The sequence below is a fragment of the Micromys minutus genome (genome assembly GCF_963924665.1).
Source record: "Micromys minutus genome assembly, chromosome: 11".
NCBI lineage: Eukaryota > Metazoa > Chordata > Mammalia > Rodentia > Muridae > Micromys > Micromys minutus.
The window spans coordinates 24,020,467-24,044,556 of NC_137980.1; the positions used below are offsets into that span (position 1 = coordinate 24,020,467).

The following is a 24,090-nucleotide window of genomic DNA, read 5'->3' on the forward strand; positions in this document are numbered from 1 at the left end:
ATAGATTTTAAGCATTTTTGCATAAAAGTATACGAATACATTTTTGTCAGTACTTGGTTTTTTTTAAAGGTTTGATAGTGTGCATTAAGATCTTACTCGTTACAATGAGCATAAAGTACATGTAAAACAAGATGTAACCTGGAATTAGTCAAAGTTTTCTTGGTGTGTAAAGATTAAGCATAATGGTTTTTCATTTTCTTTTTCTTTTCTTGAACTTCATATAGTCTGAGTTGTTTCTGGGGTGTTCAGAGCTTTCTGGGATTAGTATCCAATTATCAGTGACTGCATATTATGTCTGTTCTTTTGTGACTGGGTTATCTCACTCAGGATGATATTCTCTAGATGCAACCATTTTCTTAAGAATTTCATAAAGTCATTGTTTCTGGTGGCTGAGTAGTACTCCATTGTGTAAATGTACCACAATTTTTATATCCATTCATCTACTGAAGAACATCTGGGTTCTTTTCAGCTTCTGGCTATTATAAATAGGGCTGCTATGAACATTGTGGTGCATGTGTCTTTGTTGTATGTTGGAGTGTCTCTGGGGTATATGCCCAGAAGTGGAATAACTGGGTCTTCAGGTAGTACTATGTCCAATTTTCTGAGGAATCGCCAGACTGATTTCCAGAGTGGTTGTATCAGTTTACAACTCCACCAACAGTGAAGTGTTCCTCTTTCTCCACATCCTCACCAGCATCTGCTGCCATCTGAATTTTTGATCTTAGCCATTCTGACTGGTGTGAGGTGGAATCTCAGGGTTGTTTTGATTTGCATTTCCCTGATGGCTAATGATGTCGAGCACTTCCTTAGATGCATCTCAGCCATTCAATTGAGAACTTTTTGTTTAGCTCTGTACCCCTTCAGACAAGTCTTACACTAATGATACTCTTGGCTCTAGCTGCCCAGTGCTAGGATTATAGACATGGGCCACCATGTTTAGTACAAAAGGTAGATTTTAAATGCAAGGCCAGCAAACCATTGGAGGGTAGACATTTTCTCTCTGATAAAAATATAGAATAGTGCAAAGCCTTCTTAGCAGGTGGTGTGAGGAAAGGAGGGATGAATTGTTTTGTGTTACAGTGATTTCTTTCCTCTGAGACTATGAAAATATACAGACAGAATGAGAACACTGTAACTAACACACCTCTCACTGTCCTTATTCTGTGACACTGCTTTATTAGATGTTCATCTCTAAGGTATTCTATACTTTTGATGCATTTCAAAGTAAGTTTTATTATTCTTTGCTCCTGAACACTTAAATGAGGTGATTGTTGATTTTTTTTAGTTACAAGCTTTATACACAGGATCTTTGGCTTACGGCTTAATTAAAATCCTAAGGGGGCATTCTTCTGGTAAAGCTGATGGGGTGTGTGTGTATGCCTATTGGAATGACTACTTTACACACTCTGAAGCCTCATTTATGATCTGACAGGAAGTGTGTGTGCAAGAGTCTTCTTGGTGAACACATGGAGTGTTGATACACTGAACCTCTCTCTTTACTAATTGTTTTTACTTAGTAAACCAGTGAGCCTGCGATCTATTGTTATCAGCTAGACCAAAAGAAAACCTCAAGAATGCAAGTCTCTGGTAAATTTATTAGTGTAGCTGACATTTCCCACTTTCTTATCAGAAACAAACATATGACACTACTTGAAAATAGGAAGCCATAAAAATACTTAGAAAAAAACCTTAAACATTAGATAATTGAATAAACTGTTTTAGAAGTGATATGTAGTTAATGTGTAATTCTTAGAATATGCAGGTCTTTAATATATTTTACATTGTGAATATATATTCTGCTTTTATACTGAAAAGTTATTTACTATAAAGCTTTAAAGTAATACTTAAATGAAAGTCTGTTTGTACAACATTAAAAATCAAGAATTTGTACGAGGTCATTTATACATTTGCCATTATTTAGGCTATTTCTGACTCTGTTTCCCCTTTTAGAATATCATTGATCTCTCCTTAAGTGGAGCGTAGCCTCCAGACACCAGCCTTTAACAGGTGTGTCTGTAACAAGTCTTGGTGCTGCTGGTGGTAGGTGAGAGACATACTGAGATTAAAATGGAGCTGCTGAATTGTTTTTTCCTCGGTTAACCCTGCATGTGTTAACAGCTGTAACTCATTTTCCAAGGCACCTTTAAACATACATATTTTATCCACCGTATCCATTTGACTTAATTGAATATAGCATTTTTCTTGGAAATTTCTTTTGTCCAGGGAGTACAAGTTCAAGGAGCATGCTTTTGTTTTTATTTTTGTTTGCTTGTTTTTATTTTGTTATTGTTTGGTTTTGTGGTACTGAGGATTAAACCTAGGACCTCACCTCTGCTAGGCACCACTGAGGTTTGTCTTTGTTTTTTTTTGTTCATTTTGTTTGGGGGTTTTATTGGTTTGGGGGAGGAAGTTAATACATATTTTAGATTGTTTTCATTAAAATCCTTCCTTTTTTAAAAAAACTTTGTTTTAGGTTGGTTTGTTTATATTTTATGAATGTTTTGCTTCAGTGTGTCTGAGTAGACCACATGTTTGCACACTGCCTATGGAGATCAGAGGGCGTCAGATTCCCTGGAACTGAAGTCACAGATGTCATAAGCCACGATGTATGTGTGTTGAGAATTGAACCCCAGTCCTCTGCAAGAGAAAGTGCTCTTTACCACTGAGCCCTGTCGTCATCCCTCATCGGGGAGTTTTCAGATGCCCTCATTTTCATCCGTGCCACCTGTCCTTCAAACTTCATCACCTGCTCTACCAAGTTGATTTTCAGCCAAACCGAGTTTGGATGAAACATCTTTGGGCTCAGTTGTTTTAAACAGGCTGATATAGTTTCTCCTTTGCAAGTGTCCCTGTAGGAGAGAGTGGATATAAGTTAAGACTGCTGTTCATGCTCCAGCCCCTCAAACCTAAGGTCTTTTCTTCCTCACAGTCTAAGAGCTTATCTTGGGTTAATCATCTTATTTGTGTTGAGTTTGATGTCAGCTTATATCTTCCTAGGGAGTTTATAATGTATTTAATCAAGATTATAAATATGACGAGACATGAAAATTAGATACAGGTACAGAAGAGGATCATTGAAGACATCTGATTGGTGACTGTTACCTTCCATGGATGGACAGTGGCTTACTCCAGAGCAAAGGTGTCATATTCTTCTCAGTGAGCACCCTCTGTCCTCACAGCCTGTTCTCACTGCAGTCTTGCTTTCTGCTGGCTGGCTCCCCTTTACTCCAGACTTTTCCCACTTTGAAGAGGCAACAGTTTGAGGTGGAGTTGGTGTAGAGCCAAGAAGACCTTGGGATAAGAGAGCCATGTAGCACACTGAAGTTCAGTGGCTCACTCACTAGTAAACTCTTCTTTTTCTTTACTGTTCGTGTTCTGTGCCTTTGAGATAGATACTTAAGAAATGAAACAGAATGATTGGCTACTGTTAAAAGTAAGCTGTCCTCTTTTGGTCTCAGGAGTGACTTAGTACTTTGAGCAGTTACCTCTAGATACCAGCTTCTAAACATTTAAAGCATCAATACATAGTTTCCTAATTGTGAACATTTTGGAATATTTTAAAACTGTTTTCGCTCTTTAAGGAGCCCATTATCTAGAGACTGTACTTTTCATGGTATAAGAAAACTGGCCAGTCTTGGTGGCACATAGCTTTAATCTCAGCTCTGGGGACACATGAGCAGGCAGATCTTGACTTTGAGGCCAGCCTCTTCTAAAGACTTAATTTACGTGTTCATAAGTTTCAGTTATTAGTGTGCGTGTCGGTCTGTGTGGGGTGTGCACATGTGAGTGCAGTTGTCTGAAGACTCAGGAGGAGAGCATCTGCTATGTCAGATCCCCTGAGGCTGACCTAGCAGGCTGTTGTTGTCAAGGACACTGGGAATTGAACTCTGGGTCATTTTCAAGAGCAGTGCATGCTCAGAACTGCTGAGCCATTTCTTCAGCCCCTGCAGCATCTTAAAAATTAGCTATATCCTGGATTCCCAGTGTACATTCTGAGCAAATTTAACAGGAACATCACAGTTAATTATTCCTTTTTTAGAATTGGGGAACTTCTGTTTCTGCAAAAGACTTCAGGTATAACTTGAACTCCAGTTGGGAGTTTTTGACGAGGCTTCTATATTCGGTAGAAAAACAAGTGCCTAAGAAAATAATTGCATAAATGGCCTTTAAGTTTGGGGTAACTTTGCCATCAGAGGATCTGTTTGATATAATTATTGACCTTTTTCAAGGGTTATTTTATAAGGTGTGTGGTTTGTCAACACCCATTAGCCACATTTTAGAAGCACTCGGTTTAATTTATTTTGAATTCTTTCCTAGTGATAGAATGGATTTGTTCAGAATTTGGCTAACTAAACTGCTGCTCTAGGTCTTGAAATATCTTATTTCATGATGTAAAACTTGTCCACTGGTTTTGCTTTGTTGTATTGTCACAAACAGAAAGAAGAGGGCGAGCTCCAAGGACAGCTTAACAGGTCGGACTCTAACCAGTATATTCGGGAACTGAAGGAGCAGATAGCTGAGCTGACGCATGAGGTGAGTGAGAAGTGTTGGTCTTCACATAGTCCTTCCTTCCTTCCTTCCTTCCTCTCTCGGTGTGACACATTATTACTGACCTTTTAATGCTAACTGTTTCTATGAATTCATGATTCTCATTAAGAGCACCTTAGAAGATTGCCTTTATAAGCAAAGATTTTTATGCTCAAATATTAAGGTTTTGTCTTCCCTAAACTTTTAATACTAACTTAAAATGGTCAATCCCTGACATGTATCATATTTTTATTGTGATCTGAAAACACTTGGTGGTTGCCTGAGTCTTAATATACTTTGGTTATATTAAACTTTTCCTTACACCTAACTGACTAGATTTGTGGTGCTGCCATTTTTGGGGCTTGGGGAGGGTCATCTTTTCCCTCTGGCCTCCTTTCCCCTTTACGGCGTTCTTACTGAGATTGCAAAAAAGGATACTTGCCTAATATCAGTTAAACAGATTTCTTGGTATTTGAATGCTTTTTAAACTGACACCTAGAATCTCTGACATTCAGCCAGTGGAATTTGTCAGAATTTGACTAGCTCTTAGGCTAAATTATTTAAACTAATCTCTCATGATGGGAGAGAACCTGTTTGTTGGTGCAGCTTAGGTCACTTCCTGTTCGTTACTATTCTCTCATGATACACATTCAGCATTGTAGGTAAAACTGTCTCTTAGTAATGTTTTTTCGCAGTAATATCATTTGACAGATAGCATAAACTTGACTTGCTGTAAAGAATGAAGACAAAAGGAAACTCCTTGGCCACTATATGACTCTGACCCTCAAAGGAACAAGTGTGGACATTGCCCTTTGCTGGACTCACATCCTTCAGTTGAAGGCTGAGTGTTGAAGTAACTTTCTGCAGGGAGTTAGTTTAAGAGGGAATTCCCAGTGAAAAGGAAAGAAAACTTAAACAAACTGGACATATTTACATGGGGGTCACTTCAGTTTTCTTTGGGATAGGAACATTCCTATCAATATTAGTATAATTAATATTATATGATAGTATTGGTATTATATTAGTATTATATATTAAATATATAAACAATTAGTATTTTAATAATATTAGTATTATTGGCCATGGTAATATTTGGGAGGGCAGATTTTATGTATAATCTTTACCTATTAGTGTGTATTAAACAAATAGCTTGTGTTTCATCTCTGTCCTTGTGGTATTCTGTAAATTCTCTGGGAACTTCTCTTTGTGCTCAGAGGATGTTCTTAAGAAATTATGACTAAAATAAAGCAATTTCCCATAAAGTATAAAAAAAACAATATTGTTGGATTAAAAGTTATATATACATTGATTGTATTTCTAATACTAGCCTAATTAATCAATAGACATTAATTTTGCTTATCACATGCAGTACCTTAAAAAAAAAACCCATAAAAGTTGCAAGATAGAGAGGAAATTATTCACACAAGATTTGGCTTTAATTGGTTGATTGATTGGTTGATTGATTGATTGATTGATTGATTTGGGAGGCAGAATCTTGCTTTGTCATCTAGATTGATCTCAGACTTTCAATCCTTTTGCCTCAGCCTCTGGACACTGGGATTTTAGGTGTGCGTCACTCACTAATTAGGTGTGCATGTGTGAGCTGTTGTCTGTCTATATATTAATGGCTGTGGAAGCAGCTTCTTGTATAAACTTGAAGAGAAAACTAATCTTCAGAGTAAAGTGTCCTGTTAAAGAACTAGATCCAAATTAAAGACTCTAAATTTGTGATGAGATACAGTTCTGAATGGCCAAAATCCTGGGCTTAAGAAGGCTCCTGATAGACATATGGGCTGTGGACATGTGGACCAGCTGGGACCACACACAGAGGCTCCAAACTGAACCTGAAAACATGGTAGGAGCTCAGTGGAGGCAGGACCTGAGTTAACGTGACCAAGTCTTCAGAAGGGAGGGTGGACTGAGCAGAAGAGTTCTGGTGAGCCTTTTAAACTAGAAAGTACCTTTCTACTTTGACACAATGTTTCATTTTTTGATATTTCCATTCTCTTGTATTAGTTTACAAGTGAGGGGCCGGGGAAATAACTTGTTAAGGGCACTTGCCACTCTTCAGAGAGCAGGGGTCAGTTCCACATTGGTTTGCTCACCACCTGAGATGCCAGTTTTACAGGATCAAACAGCTTCTTCTGGCCTCTAAGGACATTTGCAATATAATCGCATGCACACATACACAGAGACAACATACAAGGATGTGCAGCGTGCTCCTTTACCCAGGGCCCGTCCTGCTGGACTCCACCTTTCGTTTCTTTAACTTCTTATTCTCTACTGCTTGTTCTCTAAGACCCAATATCCTTTTAGGGCCCCAGCAATGTTCTCTTGTTTATTAAGGAGTAGCCAAGAATAGAATTGCTTTCGTCCTTATCAGCAAACTGAAACAGAAATAGGACTTTTTAATTAAAAGGTTTTTTTTGTTGTTGTTGTTGTTTGTACTGATAGCTGCTGATGGTCAACTTTTGATTTCTATGAACATTTTAATGTTTAAAATTAATACTATGTTATAAGTTGTGATTTGTTTTTACAGTAGAAAAAGATTAGTTTCCCCAGTGTAGCAGCTTCTGATTAGGAAGTATGCCCTTAAAATAACCTTTCTTCCAGTGAGTCAGTGTACCAAGTAGGATCTCACACCAGCCTCAGAGCAAGTAGTTTTTCCTTGTGACTAAACAGTGCCCTGAACAGAGTGAACAGTCATATTTGTACACCTGTGAAAGTTACCTTAAGATCCTCAAATGTCTGCTGTGGTTTATAAATCTTAGTGTGTTTATACATATATATGTATATATATATTAAACTGTTTAATTGTTGTGCCAAGTATAATTTTTTATTTACAATAATATAGTTCTCAAACCCAGGTCTTGTGTTTAGTAGTAGTAAGTTTTTTTCCCACTACACTTTACTCCAACCCTAAAGTACAGTCAGCGTCCCATCACTAACGAGATGTCTAAACATAATGAACTTGTAAACAGAGAACATGTATTTTAGCTCAACAGATCTGTAGGTCCCAGTCAATGACTGTTAATTCTTTCGGGTCTTGCTGAGGCAGTAATGTGTGATGGGAAAAAAAATCCCTCATCTCGAGGCCAGGAATGCCAGGGTACCACATTTATAGTGCCTTTAGTGACACTCCCACAATGAAATTTTTCAGCACTTGCTGGCTCTTTGGTTTGCTCTCTCCATCCTCCACTCTTCTCAATCTCTCCCCCCTCGTTTGTTCAAGAGAGAGGGGCATTATGGGTACTAAGCAAGCACTGTGCCATGGGTACATTCTCAGTCTAGTACCGTTTTATAGAACTTGCAGGACTTCCTGCTAGTGCCAGCCTCTGAGGAACACAAATAACCCAAGCCATTATAGTACTCAAAGACAAGATTTAAGATTCATGTATTTTTAGGCCAGATATGTTTTAAAAATATATGTAGCTTTTCATTGCATTTCATTAAATATGTGAAGAAGTTAAGGCCCAAGAAGTAAAGGACTTATTCATAATGATACAATTGGTATCTGAGTCCAAATTAATGTCCCTGCAAAAGACTTGATCTACAGCATCTCTTCCCTTTTATAGACCTGAGGATATCTGTGGCTAGACATGCTATTAGCATACAAAAAGCTCTATGTTTGAATTAAAGTGAATCACTTCCCTCAGAACACACTATCCGGTGAGTGGAAATCTAGTTTCACCTTCTGTTCTTTCCCTTTCTTTCTTCTGAAGGTTTTGGACTTTTATTTCATCCAAAACAGGGAACTTGTTTAACTGACCTTGCAGATACCTCAGATTCTAGTGAACTGTCCTAAAATTTTAAAAGATGAGGTGAATTGCTAGACAAAGGCAACTGATATTTTCTAGCCAAATTTGACATTTCTAGAAACAAATAGATGGAAATAGTTACCGGAATTCATATACATGTGTTACTCAACAAATCGAATGTAGCTATAGATGAGCTAGGCGGTTTAGCTTAACTGTTGAGTGTATTTTGTATGAAAAAGTCATAATTTAACAGTTTAGTATATTCTTTATGAAGACTTCATAATTTAACAGTTGAGTATATTCTGTATGAAGAAGTCATAATTTAACTGGTAGCCAAAGTTCTGAATGTTCTATTTTTAAAATATATATACAGAGCTGTATATCTGATTTCCTGCCTCAAAAAGAATATAATTTACTACATTCAGGATAAAACTATAATTTCACACAAGCTGCCTGCTGTAACCATTTTTCAGGCTTATCTTCTGTTGTATGAAGAGAAGGTATGCCTAGCTACATGTGTTTGTGTGTCTATTTGTGTTGTAGGTTACAGGTACTTTTAACTTGTTAATGAAGTCTGTCATCTGTAATATTGATCTAATTAGAAACTGGAGTTAATTTATAAGAATTAAAAAAATAGATCTGGTGGGAGGTGCTAAGATGGTTTAAAATCTACTTAAAGAAAAAAATTCAAAATCAAAAAAAAAAAAAAAAAAAGAAACAAGGAAAGGTGCTAGAATTTAGGAAAAACAGGAAGATCTCTTGGGATTATCCATATGTGCTAAGAATTTCTAGGATGGGTGTGGAGAGATGACTCGGGTTAAGAACACTGGCTGTTCTTTCCGAGTTCAATCCCAACTCCCACATGTTGGCTCACAACCATCTGTAACTTCAACACCAGGGGATTGGAACCCTCTTCAGATCTTAGAGGGTACCTGGTATGCACATAGGGCACATACACACATTCTCGATAAACACTCATTCATATAAAGTGATAAAATAAATCTGAACAACATTTAAGGAAATCTCTAGGATGAAATCTGAGCAAGTGGCTGGTTCAGAGAGCTTTGGGTTTGGACCTGATACATAGACTTAAAGGGTCAAATAAATATCTTCAAAACAAGCCACTCTTCTCACAGAGCAGGGCAAGTGAGCTGACTAGACTGTTGAGCTGGTTTGATGGGGTTGAGGAAGGGGAGACCACAGCCCCTACTTCATTACTGTCCTTGGCTATACTCCCTGTGAGGCTCGGTGTCGACCTAAGTAGAAATCAGCAGTGAGAATAGTGGTCAGCTTCGTAAGTGTGCTCACTCTTGAGAGTCCTGCCACTGTGATAGGAACTCATGATGTAGCCCCCCCCCCCTTTTTTTTTTGAATTCACATTGTCCCATATTTGGCCAATGGGAATTCTCTGAGTGTTGGGTCTCCCCTGCCCCTGCATGCATGTTTTCCCCCATGACCCTCATTAGTTTGTCATTCTGAGTTTGTGAGCATCTAAATAGTAGTTTATATTACATGGGAATATTTATACTAAAGTGTATGGTACCAAAGCAGTGTTTCTTAGTGCTGGTCAGTACATGTCTTAAGAGATGGTTTTACAAAGTATCTGACGGAACTGTAAGACAGTGTGATGATTTATAAACCCAGCACTCAGGATGGAGGCAGTGGGATTTCTGGGAGTCTGAGGCCAGCCTGGATTACAAAATAAGATGCTGTCTCCAGAGGGGAAGGGGAGAAGAGAGAAAGACACTGAGTCACGTCACTTAGAGGGTAGGTAGGTGCAGCAGCCTATAATTGTAATCCTAGCGGTTGAGAGTGAGGCAGGATTGCTGAAAGTAACCAGGCCAGCATGGGCTGCAGAGCAAACCTGTCTCAAAAACAAACGAACAAACAGAAAACTACATAGGTTATGAAAAATAAAACACACAGGTAGTCCATATTTTTGTGGAAAATGTAAGAAACTGTCAGAAAAGAAACTTACCGTGAATTCTGTGTTTCTCTGTAACAGTTCTTAGCAGATGGAGTGGGGGTGAGAGAGAGCCCACCAGCGTTTCTGAGAAGACCATGCAGTGGCCAGCTCTTAGCTATTCCATAGGAAACAGTGAAGCATTAGCACCTGAAAGCATGTCAGTTTATATGTGCACTCTCACCGTGGTTACAGAGCCAGCATCTACAGTGGCATTTGCAGGGTGTACTTCAGGCTCTTTCAGCTTGGTTAGGAATAGTAAAAATCACCCACACTGTAAACCCTCAGTCCTCAGGTGCTCCAGTTCTGCATGAAAACTCATGGTTTAGTAATGTCTTATATTTAAAGGCTGATTATTCCTGGTCTTTGTCTAACTTCTGCTTTTTCCCTTTGACTGTTAGGCTAGATCTTCCAGACACATCATTAAAGCAGAGAGAAAGAAGATACTTGGTGCTCATGCAGTTTATTTGGTTTTTAACAACAGTTCAGGATTATCTGTCCGTCTATCTGCCTGCCTGTGTGCATGTGAAGAGGGGGGTTGTTTGTTTAGTTTTTGTTCCAGGTTGTGCGTGCCTTTGTTCTCCATCATGCTGATTAGAGAACTCATCTGTGGACTTAGAGCCAGGAGGCCTGTGTTTTAGGTCTGTCTTTGGCCTGTTACTTGAAAATGCCAGCTCATTTATATATCCTTCCAGTTAGTGGGCATTTGAACAGCATTCAGTTCCCAGGCTTGCCTTAGATACTGCCTCAGTGTATTATCCTAAAGCAATTATGGTAAATGGTTCTGAAGGTTTTTTTCATCCTGAGACTGTGCTAAGTGTATGGAAGCCGTGGAACAGGAAGTTGGAAGTGGGAGGGAAAGCAGGCAGTATGGCAGTATGGCACAAGCACATGGAAGCAGGGTCAGAAGCATGTCAGAAAATCTCTAGTGTGGGCTGGAGAGGTGACTCAGTTATTTGGGAGCATGTGCTTTGAAGCTGGAGAACCTGAGTTTGAAACCCAAGGCCCATTTTAAAGAAAAACAAAACAGGTGTGGGTTATGTTATCACTGAGGATGGTGACTGGTGTTTGTTGATTGTTGACCTCTAGCCAACCTCTAGGACCAGAGAGAAATCCTTAAAGGAATAAGGTAGTGGGTGATAAAGCAGGACACTGATGTCCTCTTCTGTCCTCTTTGCACACATGGTACCCCACACACTCCTCCACTCTGGGGCTGCCTATGCTGTATACTGGAGGAGGAGGAGAAGGCAGCCAGGAAAAGGACAGCACCGTGTGTTTCAGATAGAGAGGTATATATGCAAGAAGATCGTTAGGGCAAGCACTTGAAGAAGAGACCAGGGAGGAGTACAGAAGTAGTTGAGAGGCCCTCAGGCCAGGCCAGCATGGCTTCCTTGTTTTTCATTTAGATCAAGTGTGTTAGACCAGGCTGGCCTTGAATTTAGGGAGACCTGCCTGCCCCTGCTCCTCCAGTACTAGGATTAAAGGCGTTCTCTTCCACACCTAGTAACTTCATTTTTATGTTATTTTAAAAAAATAAATAATACAGTGCTAGCTTTTTTTTTCAAAATTAATAACATTTGCTAGATATCAGTTAAAAGAGCTTTGGTTAAAAAATGCATTACTGGCTCTCAGATTTACTAAAGCACAAAGTTTCAAACTGTGGCTCCAGGTTTTTAAAGCAGTGAATCATGTGCTTTTCATAAACAGTATCTCACAGATGCAGTTGGACATGAGATAATCAGATTTTCTCTCCCCACAAACAGAACAGCTGGAAATGTCTGCCAATGTACGTGTCGCGGAGCCCGCTGCTCTGCTGCCTGATTTAAGTTGTGGTCAGTGTGAGGAACCTGTGAGGTGATAAGATAGCATTCATGAGGTCATGTGGTTTGCAAGTGCCCAATCTCCACTGAGCAGCCTGCACGGCTCAGGACCGAGAGGATCAGGATGCCCACCTCACCGAGGGGTTTATGCTCCCTGGCAGGGGAAGAGGTGCTGTGTGTTTAGTTACGTTATCGGGAACTACAGCTCCTGAAAGTAAAGGAGCACTGCAGGTCCTTCATGAAACCTCCTTCACCCTTAACTCCTCAGCCCGGAGCTTTGCAGCTTTCCTGTTTCAGAGATAGCCATCATTTACTTTTCCCTTTGAATGATTTTTTTCATTAATTTATTTACTTTAGATCTCAATCATTTTTATTGAGGGAAAACTGCATGTAGACGGTTTACATTACAGGTTTCTATCAATTACAAATTACTTTCCAAGTCACAATTACTTATATTCAGCCTGTCAGTATCTTTATTTTAATCATACACACAAAGGATATCAAGATAGTTGTGCGATCAGCTTTACCCACATAAAGCTTATGTTTTGTGGGCTTTTGGTGTGTCCACAGGGTCATCACAGTCAGTTCTAGAATTCTTGGCAATCTAGAAAGAGAAGCTGTGGCCATCAGCAGTCATTTCTCATTACCTCCAGATTTCTCTCCCTCACCCTAGGCCACCACTGACCCTCTTTCCATCTCTGTACAGGTTCCTTAATATTGCACATGTAAAATAAATAGGAATATGTAATATTTGGTCTTATGTAACCACCTTCTTTCACTTAGCATAATGTCTTCAAGAGTTATCAGTATGGTACTCAGTGTCTATACTTCATTTTTTTATATTGCCTAATAATATTAAAAATATGAATATACCACATTTTCTCCCGTGACTAGTTGATAAACATTGACTTATTCTTCTGTCATGAATCATACTTGTTTTAGTTAAGGTTTTATTGCTGTGAACAGGTACCATGAACAAGGTAAGTCTTATAGAAGACAACATTTAGTTGGGGCTATCTTACAGATTCAGAAGTTCAGTCCATTATCATCAAGGCGGGAACATGGCAGCATCCAGGCAGAGCTGAGAGTTCTACATCTTCATCCAAAGGAAGCCAGGAACAGACTGAGCATCCTCAGGCAGCTAGGAGGAAGGTCTCCAAGCCCATCCCCACAGTGACACACTTCCTCCAACAAGGCCACACCTAATAGTGCCACTCCCTGGGATGAGCATACGCAAACCACTCCACCATAAGCTTGATCAAACACATGAGTCTATGGGGGCCATACCTAGACATAACATAATAAAAAAGTACACTTAGTCCAGTTTCCAAAGTTCTCACAGTCTATAGCAGTCTCAACAATGTTCAAAGTCTCTTCTGAGATTCATCTAAATCACTTAATTGTAATCTCCAAGACAAGGCAGGAAACCAGCTGGACAAACTCCAGACATCTTGTCTGAAGTCAAAGCCGTCTTAGGGTCTCCACTCCATTTCATCTGTGTTGACTGCAGCACACTTCTTTCTCCTGGACTGGTTCTGCTCCTTGTTAGCAGCTTTCATTGGCAGGTATCCCACAGCTCTGACATCTTTAACATCTTTGGGTCTCCAACGCCACTTCAGTGTTTCTTGTTTCAATGTATGGAATCCACACATGATCTTCTAGGCTCCTCCAAAGGGCTGGCTTCACTTCTCCAGCTCTGCTCACTTCTCTAAGCTCAGGTTGATCCACTCCACTGCTGCTGCTGTTCTTGGTGATCATCCCATGGTACTGGCATCTACAATATACTGGGATCTTCTTCTGCAATTAGGCTTCACCAACAGCCTCTCATAGGCTCTCTTCATGATGCCAAGCCTCGACTTCTTTACATGACCCTCCAGTCCTAGGCCATCAACTGCAACTGAGACTGTACCTTCACCTTGGCCTTCCATGGCCTTTCACAGCCAAGCCTCAGCTGTTCTTCATGACCTCTTCATGCCTTCAAAACCAGTACCACCTGGGTGACTCTTACACATTACCAATACAGCTGCAACATGAGGTACAACCTTGGCGATCTCTGGGACACAGACGTTTATGCTCTTAGAAAACACTTCCCAGAAGTTTTCACCTCAGTGATGCTAGTATCTTCTTAATCACCAATAATTTCTTAGCTCCAGCTAACCAGCATCAGTTGTCCCAGTAATTTCTTCTATTCTTGACTCTAAAGCCAGAGACATGTTGCTGAAGCTGCTGAGTTCTGCTGCTTGCAGGAGCTGGAACGTGGCCCCTTGTTCTAGTTCTATTACATTATCACCAGCTTTCTGTTTTCTAATTCCTTTCACTGCCTAAGCTTGGATGTCCTGGAACTTGCTCTGTAGACTGACTTTGAACTCAGAGATCTGCCTGCCTGTCTACTAGGCACTGGGATTAAAGGTGTGGGCCATCAAACCTGGATTTAAGTTTTTTCTTTACCTAGAACTTGCTCTGTTCTAGGTTGGCTTGAACTCAGAGATCTGCTTGTCTTTGCTTCCTGGGATTAAAGGTTTGCACTACCATACCTGGATCTAAATTTAGCTGGGTAGGATCTTGCCCCAAGGTCATTATTCCCTTAATTCAGTTTAATATTCTTGAACACAGGATTCAGCTCCATTTTACTTCCTGTTGCCGTTTAGTACTCAAATCATATATTTCATGTTTTCCCTTCCCATGTTTGCTGTACTTGTTCAAAATGCTCTTCATGAGACTTAACCAGAGAACCAAGTCTTTACTGGGCTTTTGTGAGACTTCCTTTGTCAATGCAAATAATATAAATCTTTTTACCTTAGCCTCAGGTAGACGCTTCAGACAAGGGCAAAAAGCAGCCACATTCTTCACTGAAATACCACAAAAACAGTCTGTAGGTTATGTATTGAATGAAACCCTTGGGCTAGGTCTGCACAGTTCAAATCACTCACATCAACAAAGTCTTCCATATTCCTACTAGTATTGCTCATTAAGCCCTCACTTAAAACATTCCAGTCCCGAAATCCACATTCTTCCAAACAAAAGCATGGTCAGACCTGTCACAGCAATACCCCAGTCCCTGTACAACTGTCTTAGGGTTTTATTGCTGTGAACAGACACCATGACCAAGGCAAGTCTTATAAAAGACAACATTTAATTGGGACTGGCTTGCAGGTTCAGAGGTTCAGTCCATTATCATCAATGTGAGAGCATGGCAGCATCCAGGCAGGCATGGTACAGGCAGAGTTGAGAGTTCTATGTCTTCATCCAAAGGAAGCCAGGAACAGACTGAGCATCCTCAGGCAGCTAGGAGGAGTGTCTCCAAGCCTACCCCTACAGTGACAAAAACTTCCTCCAACAAGGCCACACCTTCTAATAGAGCCACTCCCTGGGATGAGAATATACAAACCATCACAATACTCTGTGAGCATCATATATGAACCTGTATGAACCTTTGTTTGCATTTGAGTATATAATTATAAGTAGATTTGTTGGGTTGTAAGTCAACTCTGAGTTCACCAGCTAAGGAAATAGCACACAGTTTTCCACAGCTGTTGTAAATTTCCATTCCACCCGGTGTGTGTAATCTCTGGCTACCACGTGTTCTGTCTTTGTGGTGACAGCCATCCTAGTACATGTGAGCACTGCAGTCTCATGTGTAGTCCAGGCTAGCCTCTATCTAACTCATAACTCTCCTTCAGTCTCTCAGGTACGAAAACTCACGTGGTCCTTATGGGCATTCTTTGCATGTGTAAAGGAAGCGGAATATCTTTGAATAGCTCAGTTGCCCATTTATTTCTTTAGGGAAATGTCTGTTTAGGATTTTTTTTTTTTTTGTTTTTTGCATTTTGAAACCATCTCTGGTTTTTTGTTTGTTTCTTTGAAAATTGAGTTTTCAGAGTTTTTTTATTTTTTAAAACTTTTATTAATTTATTTTTTAAATATTATAGCTCACAAAATTTGTTATATAATAATATATGATGAATACACAATTCTTTTTTTCTAAGAAGGACTGAAGTTTCCACATTTTGGCCTTCCTTCTTTTTGAGCTTCATATGGTCTGAGAGTTGTTTCTTGGGTATTCAGAGCTTTCTAGGGCACCAGTTATCAGTGACTGTGTATCATGTGTGTTCTTTTGTGACTGGGTTACCTCACTCAGGATGATATTCTCTAGTTCCATCCATTTGCCTAGGAATTTCGTAGTAAAGTCATTGTTTCTAATAACTGAGTAGTACTCTATTGTGTAAATGTACAACAATTTCTGTATCCTCAGAGTTTTTTCTATACTTTAAGTATACTACTGTTGCCATATATATGATTTCTGGTTTTTAGACATATTTTTTAGCATGTTTAAGTAGAACAACTTACTCATCACTAGAGTGGTTTTCAGGCTGTCTTCCATAGAGTACCTGACTTTCTAGATTGAACATAATTTTCCAAAGAAAAGAAAACAGAGCTTACCTTAAAGATGGAGTCTTAGGTATGACACCATAATAAGCAAAGCAGTAAAGAATAGGCGAGGTCTCAACACTCATGCTTCAAAGGCATCAAGAAAATCAGAAAACAACCTTGCAAATAGATGAAAATTGAAGCATTGTGGGGAAAGGGTTCGGGGTGAAGTGCCTGTTGAGTTCAGATCCCTACCACTCCTGCAAAAAAAGCCCAGCATGTGATGTAATCCCAGCACAAAGGGATGGAGACAGAAACATTCTAGGACTCACTGGCAAGCTAGTCTTCCCAGTTGGTGAGTCACAGCTTAGTAAAAGGCTCATCCTAAAAGGAACTGGAAGAACAGTAGGAAGAGACTGGGCTCTGACTTTCACATGCACGCCCTGTGTGCATCTTACACACTCCATACACACACACAGGCAGGCACATAAACATTAGTGCATAAAATATACAAAAGCTTTTAGTTTTAGTATAAAAAGTTAAATAATTCACTTATTAAGCAAGAAAAGAATCTCGGGTGGTGGTGGTGCGCACCTTTAACTCAGCACCCAGGAGTCAGAGACAGGTGGATCTCTTGGAGTTTGAGGCCAGCCTGGTCTACACAGTGAGTTCTAGAATAGCCAGAGCTACACAGAGAAATCCTGTCTTGATCCCCCCCCCCCCAAGAACCCAAAACCTCAGTAAAGTATTTTGTAAAATAATCTACCTGTGGCCGATAACCACAAGGAAAAATATTTAGTGTCATTAACCATCAAGGAAGTGCAAATCAAGACCACACTAAGTAAGAACTTCAGGAACATATAAATATATACTTAATACTGACAAAAATGTGGAGAAATCTGAACTCTGTACATGGCATGTGGGAAGAGAAAATGGCACAGATACTGTGGAAGATAATGTTTCATTTTCTCAAATGGCTAAAATACTTACCACCTTTTTTGGAAGTTCCACTTCTGTCTTTATACCCAAGAAAAATGAAATGTCTACACTGAAACATGTGCATGAATATTCGTAACATTGTTTATAGTAGCCAGAAAATAAAATCAGTCCAGACGTCTGTCGGCTGAGAAGTGGAGAGATGTGGCCTGTCCACACAACGGAGGGGACTAGGCAGCAGAAGAGCACAGCACTGATGTGTGCTGTAGCACAGACCTGAGAGCAAGAATTCAGTCAGAGGGCCACACACTCAGTGGTACCACTTACATAAGCGGCACAGAACAGGAAAATCCGTAGACAGCCACAGATGAGTGGTTGCCTGGAGCTGAGGAGAATGTGGCAGGCAGACAGGGCACACACGGCAGCTGAGAGTGTGCAGTGTGTTTGAGTGACGGGTTGTTTGTGGTGCTGGTTGTGCAGCTCTATGGCCTTGGCAAAACCTCTTCAAACATGTGGGCTGCTGTGCCTTTGTAACCCTACCTGCTGTTTTTCCTTCACTGTATAACCAAGGTTGGCCTCTAACCTAAATTCTTCCTCTCAAGTTCTTGGATTATAGTGTGTGCCAGCCAGTACACCTACTGTCTTTTGAAAATTCCCTGGGGTCTGTGAATGGAACTTTTACAGTGTGTAAAGGTACTTTGTACATAGATATTTGTACATTTTTTAATGGATTCATAGTTACATTATGTATCTTGAGTGTTCTGGTACCTTGAAAACTTCAGGATGACTATCATTGACCCACTAAACGAGACCATGGTACTTAGCAATTAGTAGCTGTTATGTGTTAGACTCAGAGTTGGGTCTTAATTTTCTGTTAACTTTGTTTACCATCCCTTACTCAATTTTATTTGTGGCTATTTAGGTTGTTTATGGCTAGCTAAACAGATAGTATAGGACTTGCAACACTGCAGATATAAAGGTGACTCCCTAACTCTGTTAGTATGGGCAAATTCTATGTCCCTTAGTTACCTTGTGGAAATTAGTGGTGGAATTGAGGTTATACCAGAAAGGCACTTTAATCAATGCCAAGGAATAATATGTCCCCATCAAGTTAGTAAACCATAAAAGAAGTATATGTTAAGGTGACTGTGTAAATGTAATGGCATGACTTCCTGCTCTATGGTCCCACAGTTTCCATTAATTCATTCCTCAACATAAATTGAGATTCTTCATAGTTTAACCCGTGTCTCTCGGTTCATCTCTCAAAAGACCTAGATGTGGCCACACAAAATTCTTTTAGTCTCTCACCACATGAGGTGTTTTCAGGCCTCTGTCTCTCTGCATGCCACCTACACCTGAATTTCCCCTTGAGCACTTGCTTACTCTTAAAGACCCAGCTCAAGCCTTGGTCTTCAGCACGCTCCCTTCTGGGAGAGCAGTGCCTGGCTCCTCCTGAGGCGTCTTGTGCTTGTGTGGCACCCCAACATCAGATGCAGTCTCTTCTGCTGCCACAAGGTCTCTGATGGCAGGAGCCTTACTTTCTTTTTTCTTCTTCAGCTTGCCAGCTTCCAGTGCACCGTTGGTGGGTGCGCGTCGGCTTGATTTGATGGATTGATAAAAGCCCACCATAGAGCTTCAGCAATTCCCATTGACATAAGTCAGTCCAGTCAGAAAAGAAAAACTTCATGAGATCATCTTGCTAACAGTCTGAGTGGTTTTTAATGCTTCATCTAAAGGGTAAATCAAATGAGATGTTCGTGGTACTTTGATCTAGCCTTAAAAGTTGAGACTGAAACAAGTGTGAAGTGATTTATTTCCTGTGATTGGTCATAAATTTACATAGAACCTCATACTTACCACCACTCACCACCTCATCACCACTGGCATTAGCTGTCTGTGTCGCTAATGGTTTCAGTTTTGTCAAGATCCGCCAGCTGCCAGGAAGAAGACATTCGGCCGTACTCTCACTTTGCTTGCCCACAGGACTGCATAGCTTCCTCGGTGTGGCAGTCGGAGTGTCTGTAGATGGCTCCCTTCTGCTCTGGAAACACGTGGACAGGATCAGTTTCTCCAGTTCCAAACTTTCTGCCTTTCACATGTTAGTACACAGCTCTTTGATGCTTCTGAATGTGAATTAATCATTGTGTTTATATAGTTTTACATAGAATCTTCAATTCCTTAAACTTTCAGTGTTTTTGGTTTTTTGAGGCAGGGTTTCTCCTTGTTGTGTAGTCCTGGCTGCCCTTTTCTCTGTATACCGAATAGCCTGGACTTTCATGGCCCCCGCCTGCCTCTGCCCTCTGCGTGCCAGGCTAAAAAGCATGCATCACCGCTGCCGCCTGAGATTTTCAGAGTTTTAAACGACTGAATTAATGGGTTTTTTCTTTTTCTTTTCTTTAAGTTACTAGTGTTTTGGTGAAGTGTCTATTGCATCTTAGGATTTTGGTGTACAGAGATCAAGTCCCGACCTCCAGATGATCACTATTAGTTTCCTCTTTGAATTTTCTGGAAATCTTTTGGTTTGGGTGCTTGTTTCTAGTTTTAATCTCTGTTGTATTTATAATACAGTTTTTTTTTCATTTTTTTTTTTTGGATATTCTCTGCATTTACATTTCAGATGTTATCTCCTCCCCCCAAGCTCATCTCCCCTCCCCCTCCCATTGTCTCCATTAGGGTGCTCCCTCTCCCAACCCTCCTCTCCCACCTCAGCACATATAATACAGTTTTTTTTTAAAGAAGCTGATAAGAAAAATGCAGAGCCTTGTTGTACAAACATTATAATTTCTGTGCTTAGATCAGGGTAACCTTGGCAATGATGAAAAAAGAAAGAAAATGTAGCATGTGCGTACCTATTTTCATTTATCTTAAATTCTGAAATCTGGAAAAACTATTAAAAGTACTTTATAAAGAATCCACCAAAATTATTGACCAAACATAGGAGTGGGTACGATGTATAGAACTTAGAGACCCATGTGACTGTCATGCTTTATGCCTGCTGTCCTATATGAAGCATAATGTATAATTAACTCTTGGTGTTGAGCATTGCCTACAGAAATGTTATTCAGCTTAAAAAGATCTATGCTTACAGACATTAGTACACACAGGCAAATGTGCCGATTGCGCTCTGCAATCTGATATGACTCAACCTTGGAAACTTACTGCAACTGCTTGCAGCTCACATGACTCACTTCAATAGTTCAGACCTTGTCTAGGAGTGATCAAAGTTCATTTTGGTTAGGGGTTTTTTTTGGTGTGCGGGTGGCTTTTTCCACTTTGTTGTGGATTGATTGTCTTTCAAAATACCCAGTACTCTTTTCCTCATTTTTGAATCTCAGAATGTGGGACTTGTCTGGATCATGCAATCTCTGCTCACAGATGGAGAAAAGTTATTCTAACTTGAATAATATGCATCATATATAAAATGTCATATAAATTTGTTTTTATTAATATCTTACTAACTGTGTGAAATGTTTGTTTAGATGTCAAAATTGGGAAAATGTCATTCATGTCTCTTTAAAATCAAGTAAAAATTAACTCTAACTCTTGATAAGTTAATGATATTCTAGAATGTGCCTTAAAAAATGCAAACACAAAGAGAACATGTTATCTCCTCTGACCCTGTGGGCACTTGCCCAGGTGACCAGATTTTCTCAGCACAGATTTCTCTGCCTGTCTCTATCTAGAAGCTTCAAGACTCTGAAATTAGGTCACCTGTCTCACAAAATTAATTTAGCATACAAAGGCTTAGTTTCCAGAGTAAACTGTTCTAAAATACTTACACATACTTAACTATATAGAGTTATGTGGAGCTTCAGAATATGCATCTCTGCAGAGTCTTCCTAAGCAAACTGTAGTACCAGTCTCAGTGTGGAGCAGTGGTGACGATTGCTGTTAGCTTTGAGTTTTCACAATCATGCAGTTAGAAGCTCTGCTGCTTCCTGTCGAAGCCTAAATTCATCAGACTACGGACATACCAGTTTCCTGTTTTCTTATTAACTATACAGCATTTTGTGTCATATTCTTTGCTGGTTAACTGTCTCACCACCCTCCTTTGCCAGTTGCCAAATGGTTGGGGTTTACATGCTTACAGAGAAAGCCTGTGTTCTGCTCTCTCTTGTTAGTGCAGGGCTAAGGTCCTACTAACTTTTAAGTTGTGGTAAATGTGTCCAGTGTCTTAAGTGTTCATTATATACATTCTTCATGTTCTTTTATTCTGTTTCTTAATGCATAACATGATGAATAGTCTACATCAGGTAAGAAACAGTGCGCTCGAACCCCTGTGAGTGTTTCCATCTGTCTGACGGCTGGTATTTGCATCTAATATGTAAAAGGCTGGCATGAATGTGGCCAGGGTCTCTCCAAAATTCTGCCAGCTTTTTAATGTAGTTTGTGTCTTACTGAATCAGAATGCTGAATTATTCAAAACTAATTTCAAAATCCTCCCTGTAATCTAAGAACTAAAGATAAAATATATGTTCAGCAACCAATACTCCATGTTTTTCTGGAATGTTTACTTAAAATATAAAATTCCAACATCAGACCAAGTTGGGCTGCATGGGAGCAGCACTTTTCTGCTTTTATAACTGTCAAGGATCAACTTGCAAGTCAGTTTTGAAGCACATTTGAGTATGTGGGAGTTTTTTTATATTTTTACTTTACATGAATAACTGTTTTGCCTGCATATATGTCTGTACATTATGTGCATGCCTTAAGCCTATGGAAGCCAAAACAGGATGTTGGATCTCCTGAAACTGGAATTACAGATAATTATCTCAGCACCACCATGTGGGTGCTGAGAACCAAACGCAGGACCTCTACAGGAACAGCAAGAGTTGTTAACCACTGAGCCATCTCTCCAGCCCCCTCTACTTTATTTCTTGAGGTAGGGTCTTTAATGGAGCATGGAACTGCTAAGAATTCTCCTGTCTCTACCCTCTCACTGTGGTGGGACTATGAATACCTCAACCATATCCACTTTCAATGGTGCCAGTGATAGAAACACAGAGCCTCACACTTGTGTAGGAAGCACTTTTCTTACTGACCCTTCTTCACTGGCCCCAAGGCTTTGTTTTTAGTAAAGACTCAAGATATGCCTGGTGCTGTGGTACATACATGAATCCTAACAGCTGAAAGAGGAAGGAGGAAGACCAGGAAGATCATCCTCAGCTGCAGGCGCTAGTCAGTTCAAGGACCACCGTGGTAAACAGGAAAGCAAACCAGTTTCCAGGCAGTGTTAAGGGTATGGACCCTTAACGCCTTTCTGGCTCATAGCTAAAAACATGGAACTCAAAGTTCTTAAGAATGGTGTGGCCCTTGTGTAGAAGTAAAGAACTGACCAGGTTCCTCTGAGAGCTGTGTGCTCAGAAGTATTGTGATTCCTTAGAATGGTGTGTGTGTGTGTGTGTGTGTGTGTGTGTGTGTGTGTGTGTGTGTGTGTGTGTGTTGGTCAGGGGGAAGGTGTAGGATCAATTCCCCAGCAGGAGGATAATTTAAACAGATCATGGTGCATTTCTAATGACGGACCACTCAACCATCAAACGATGACGAGACTCAGAAGTATGGAGGTGTACTAGCGGGTGGGAAGCAGGCTGTAAGGCAGTGCACACAATGACCTGTAAAGTTAGACTTATCTCAAAAAATTTAATGTTAATGCTTGTCTCCGGATTATAGACCATGGTATTGCTTTGTTTTCTAGCCTGTCTTTAGTTGATATATTTATATTTTAAGTTTATTATAAAACTAAAGGCATAATATAGGCAATGTGGCAGTTACCTGGCAGCTTCTTTTTTATGTAGAGCATGTCCTCACAAGAATGAGATGACTGTACGTATACATATCTGTTGTAAGTATACATATCTGCAGGTGTGTAGTTGTAAGTACACATATCTGTAGGAGTGTAGATGTCTGTCCCCTGTGCTGTCCTGCCTCTCTTAGATGTCAACTTTACATCTCTGGAATTGTTTGACTATTTCAATTTTAAGACTGAGAAATACGCACAGGTTCAAGCCAGACAGGTCTCAGCAAGGAGGAAGATGGCTTAAGCTTTCACCCCAACCAAGAAGCAACCTAAAATTGACACCCACTTGCAAAGAAAAAGTTCTTTATTGGAGTCTCACTGGTACATTAACGGCACTTTAAGGTAGATGGCCAACACAGAATGAACTCAGTGGTATTTTTGTCTCACTTGTTCTGTTTGGGCTGTTTTTGTCTTACTGGTCGTTTGCTTGACTTGTTTGTTATAGTTTCTGATTTTGTGTTTTTATAGTGTGTGTACGCAAGTGTGCATGTGTGTGTGTGAGTATGTGGTGTGGGGGTGTTTCTTATGCTTTCTCTCTCTTATAATTCTGGTTCGTTAGCTTTTTTTGTTTACCTGTTTGTTTTCTAGAGAAAGAAGAGACAGAGCTGGGTGGGTAGAAAGGATCTGAGAGAAGTTGGAGAAGAGGAAACCATGATCAGAGTATATTTTATGAAAAAAATTTTCAATTGAAAAAGACTGAGGAGTGAAACCAATAGGAAGTTGACTTGGACATGCTGACCTTGATCTTCTTTGTAGGATAATCTACCCAAGACCCTTCTCTTGGAGTGTCTCAAGACTCTATAAAGAGCTCATTAACTTGCAGTGGGAGTCATGATTTCTCTATTTCCATAGCAAATATCTTTCGCTCTTTTTCCTCTCTTCCTCCTCCTCCCCAGCTTCTTAGTGAATCTCAGAAGTACT

At 40.0% G+C, this 24,090-nt stretch overlaps 1 protein-coding gene across 2 annotated transcripts in view; it reads left to right on the forward strand.

The window, feature by feature from the left end:
• The window catches only part of EVI5 (ecotropic viral integration site 5), a 136,782-nt gene that overhangs the window by 105,304 nt on the left and 7,388 nt on the right, over positions 1–24,090 (forward strand). For both annotated transcript variants that reach the window (XM_080925648.1, XM_080925649.1), the window contains one exon: positions 4,438–4,533. In XM_080925648.1, coding sequence (XP_080781774.1) covers positions 4,438–4,533 — 96 coding nt within the window. The remainder of the gene's footprint in view (positions 1–4,437; positions 4,534–24,090) is intronic.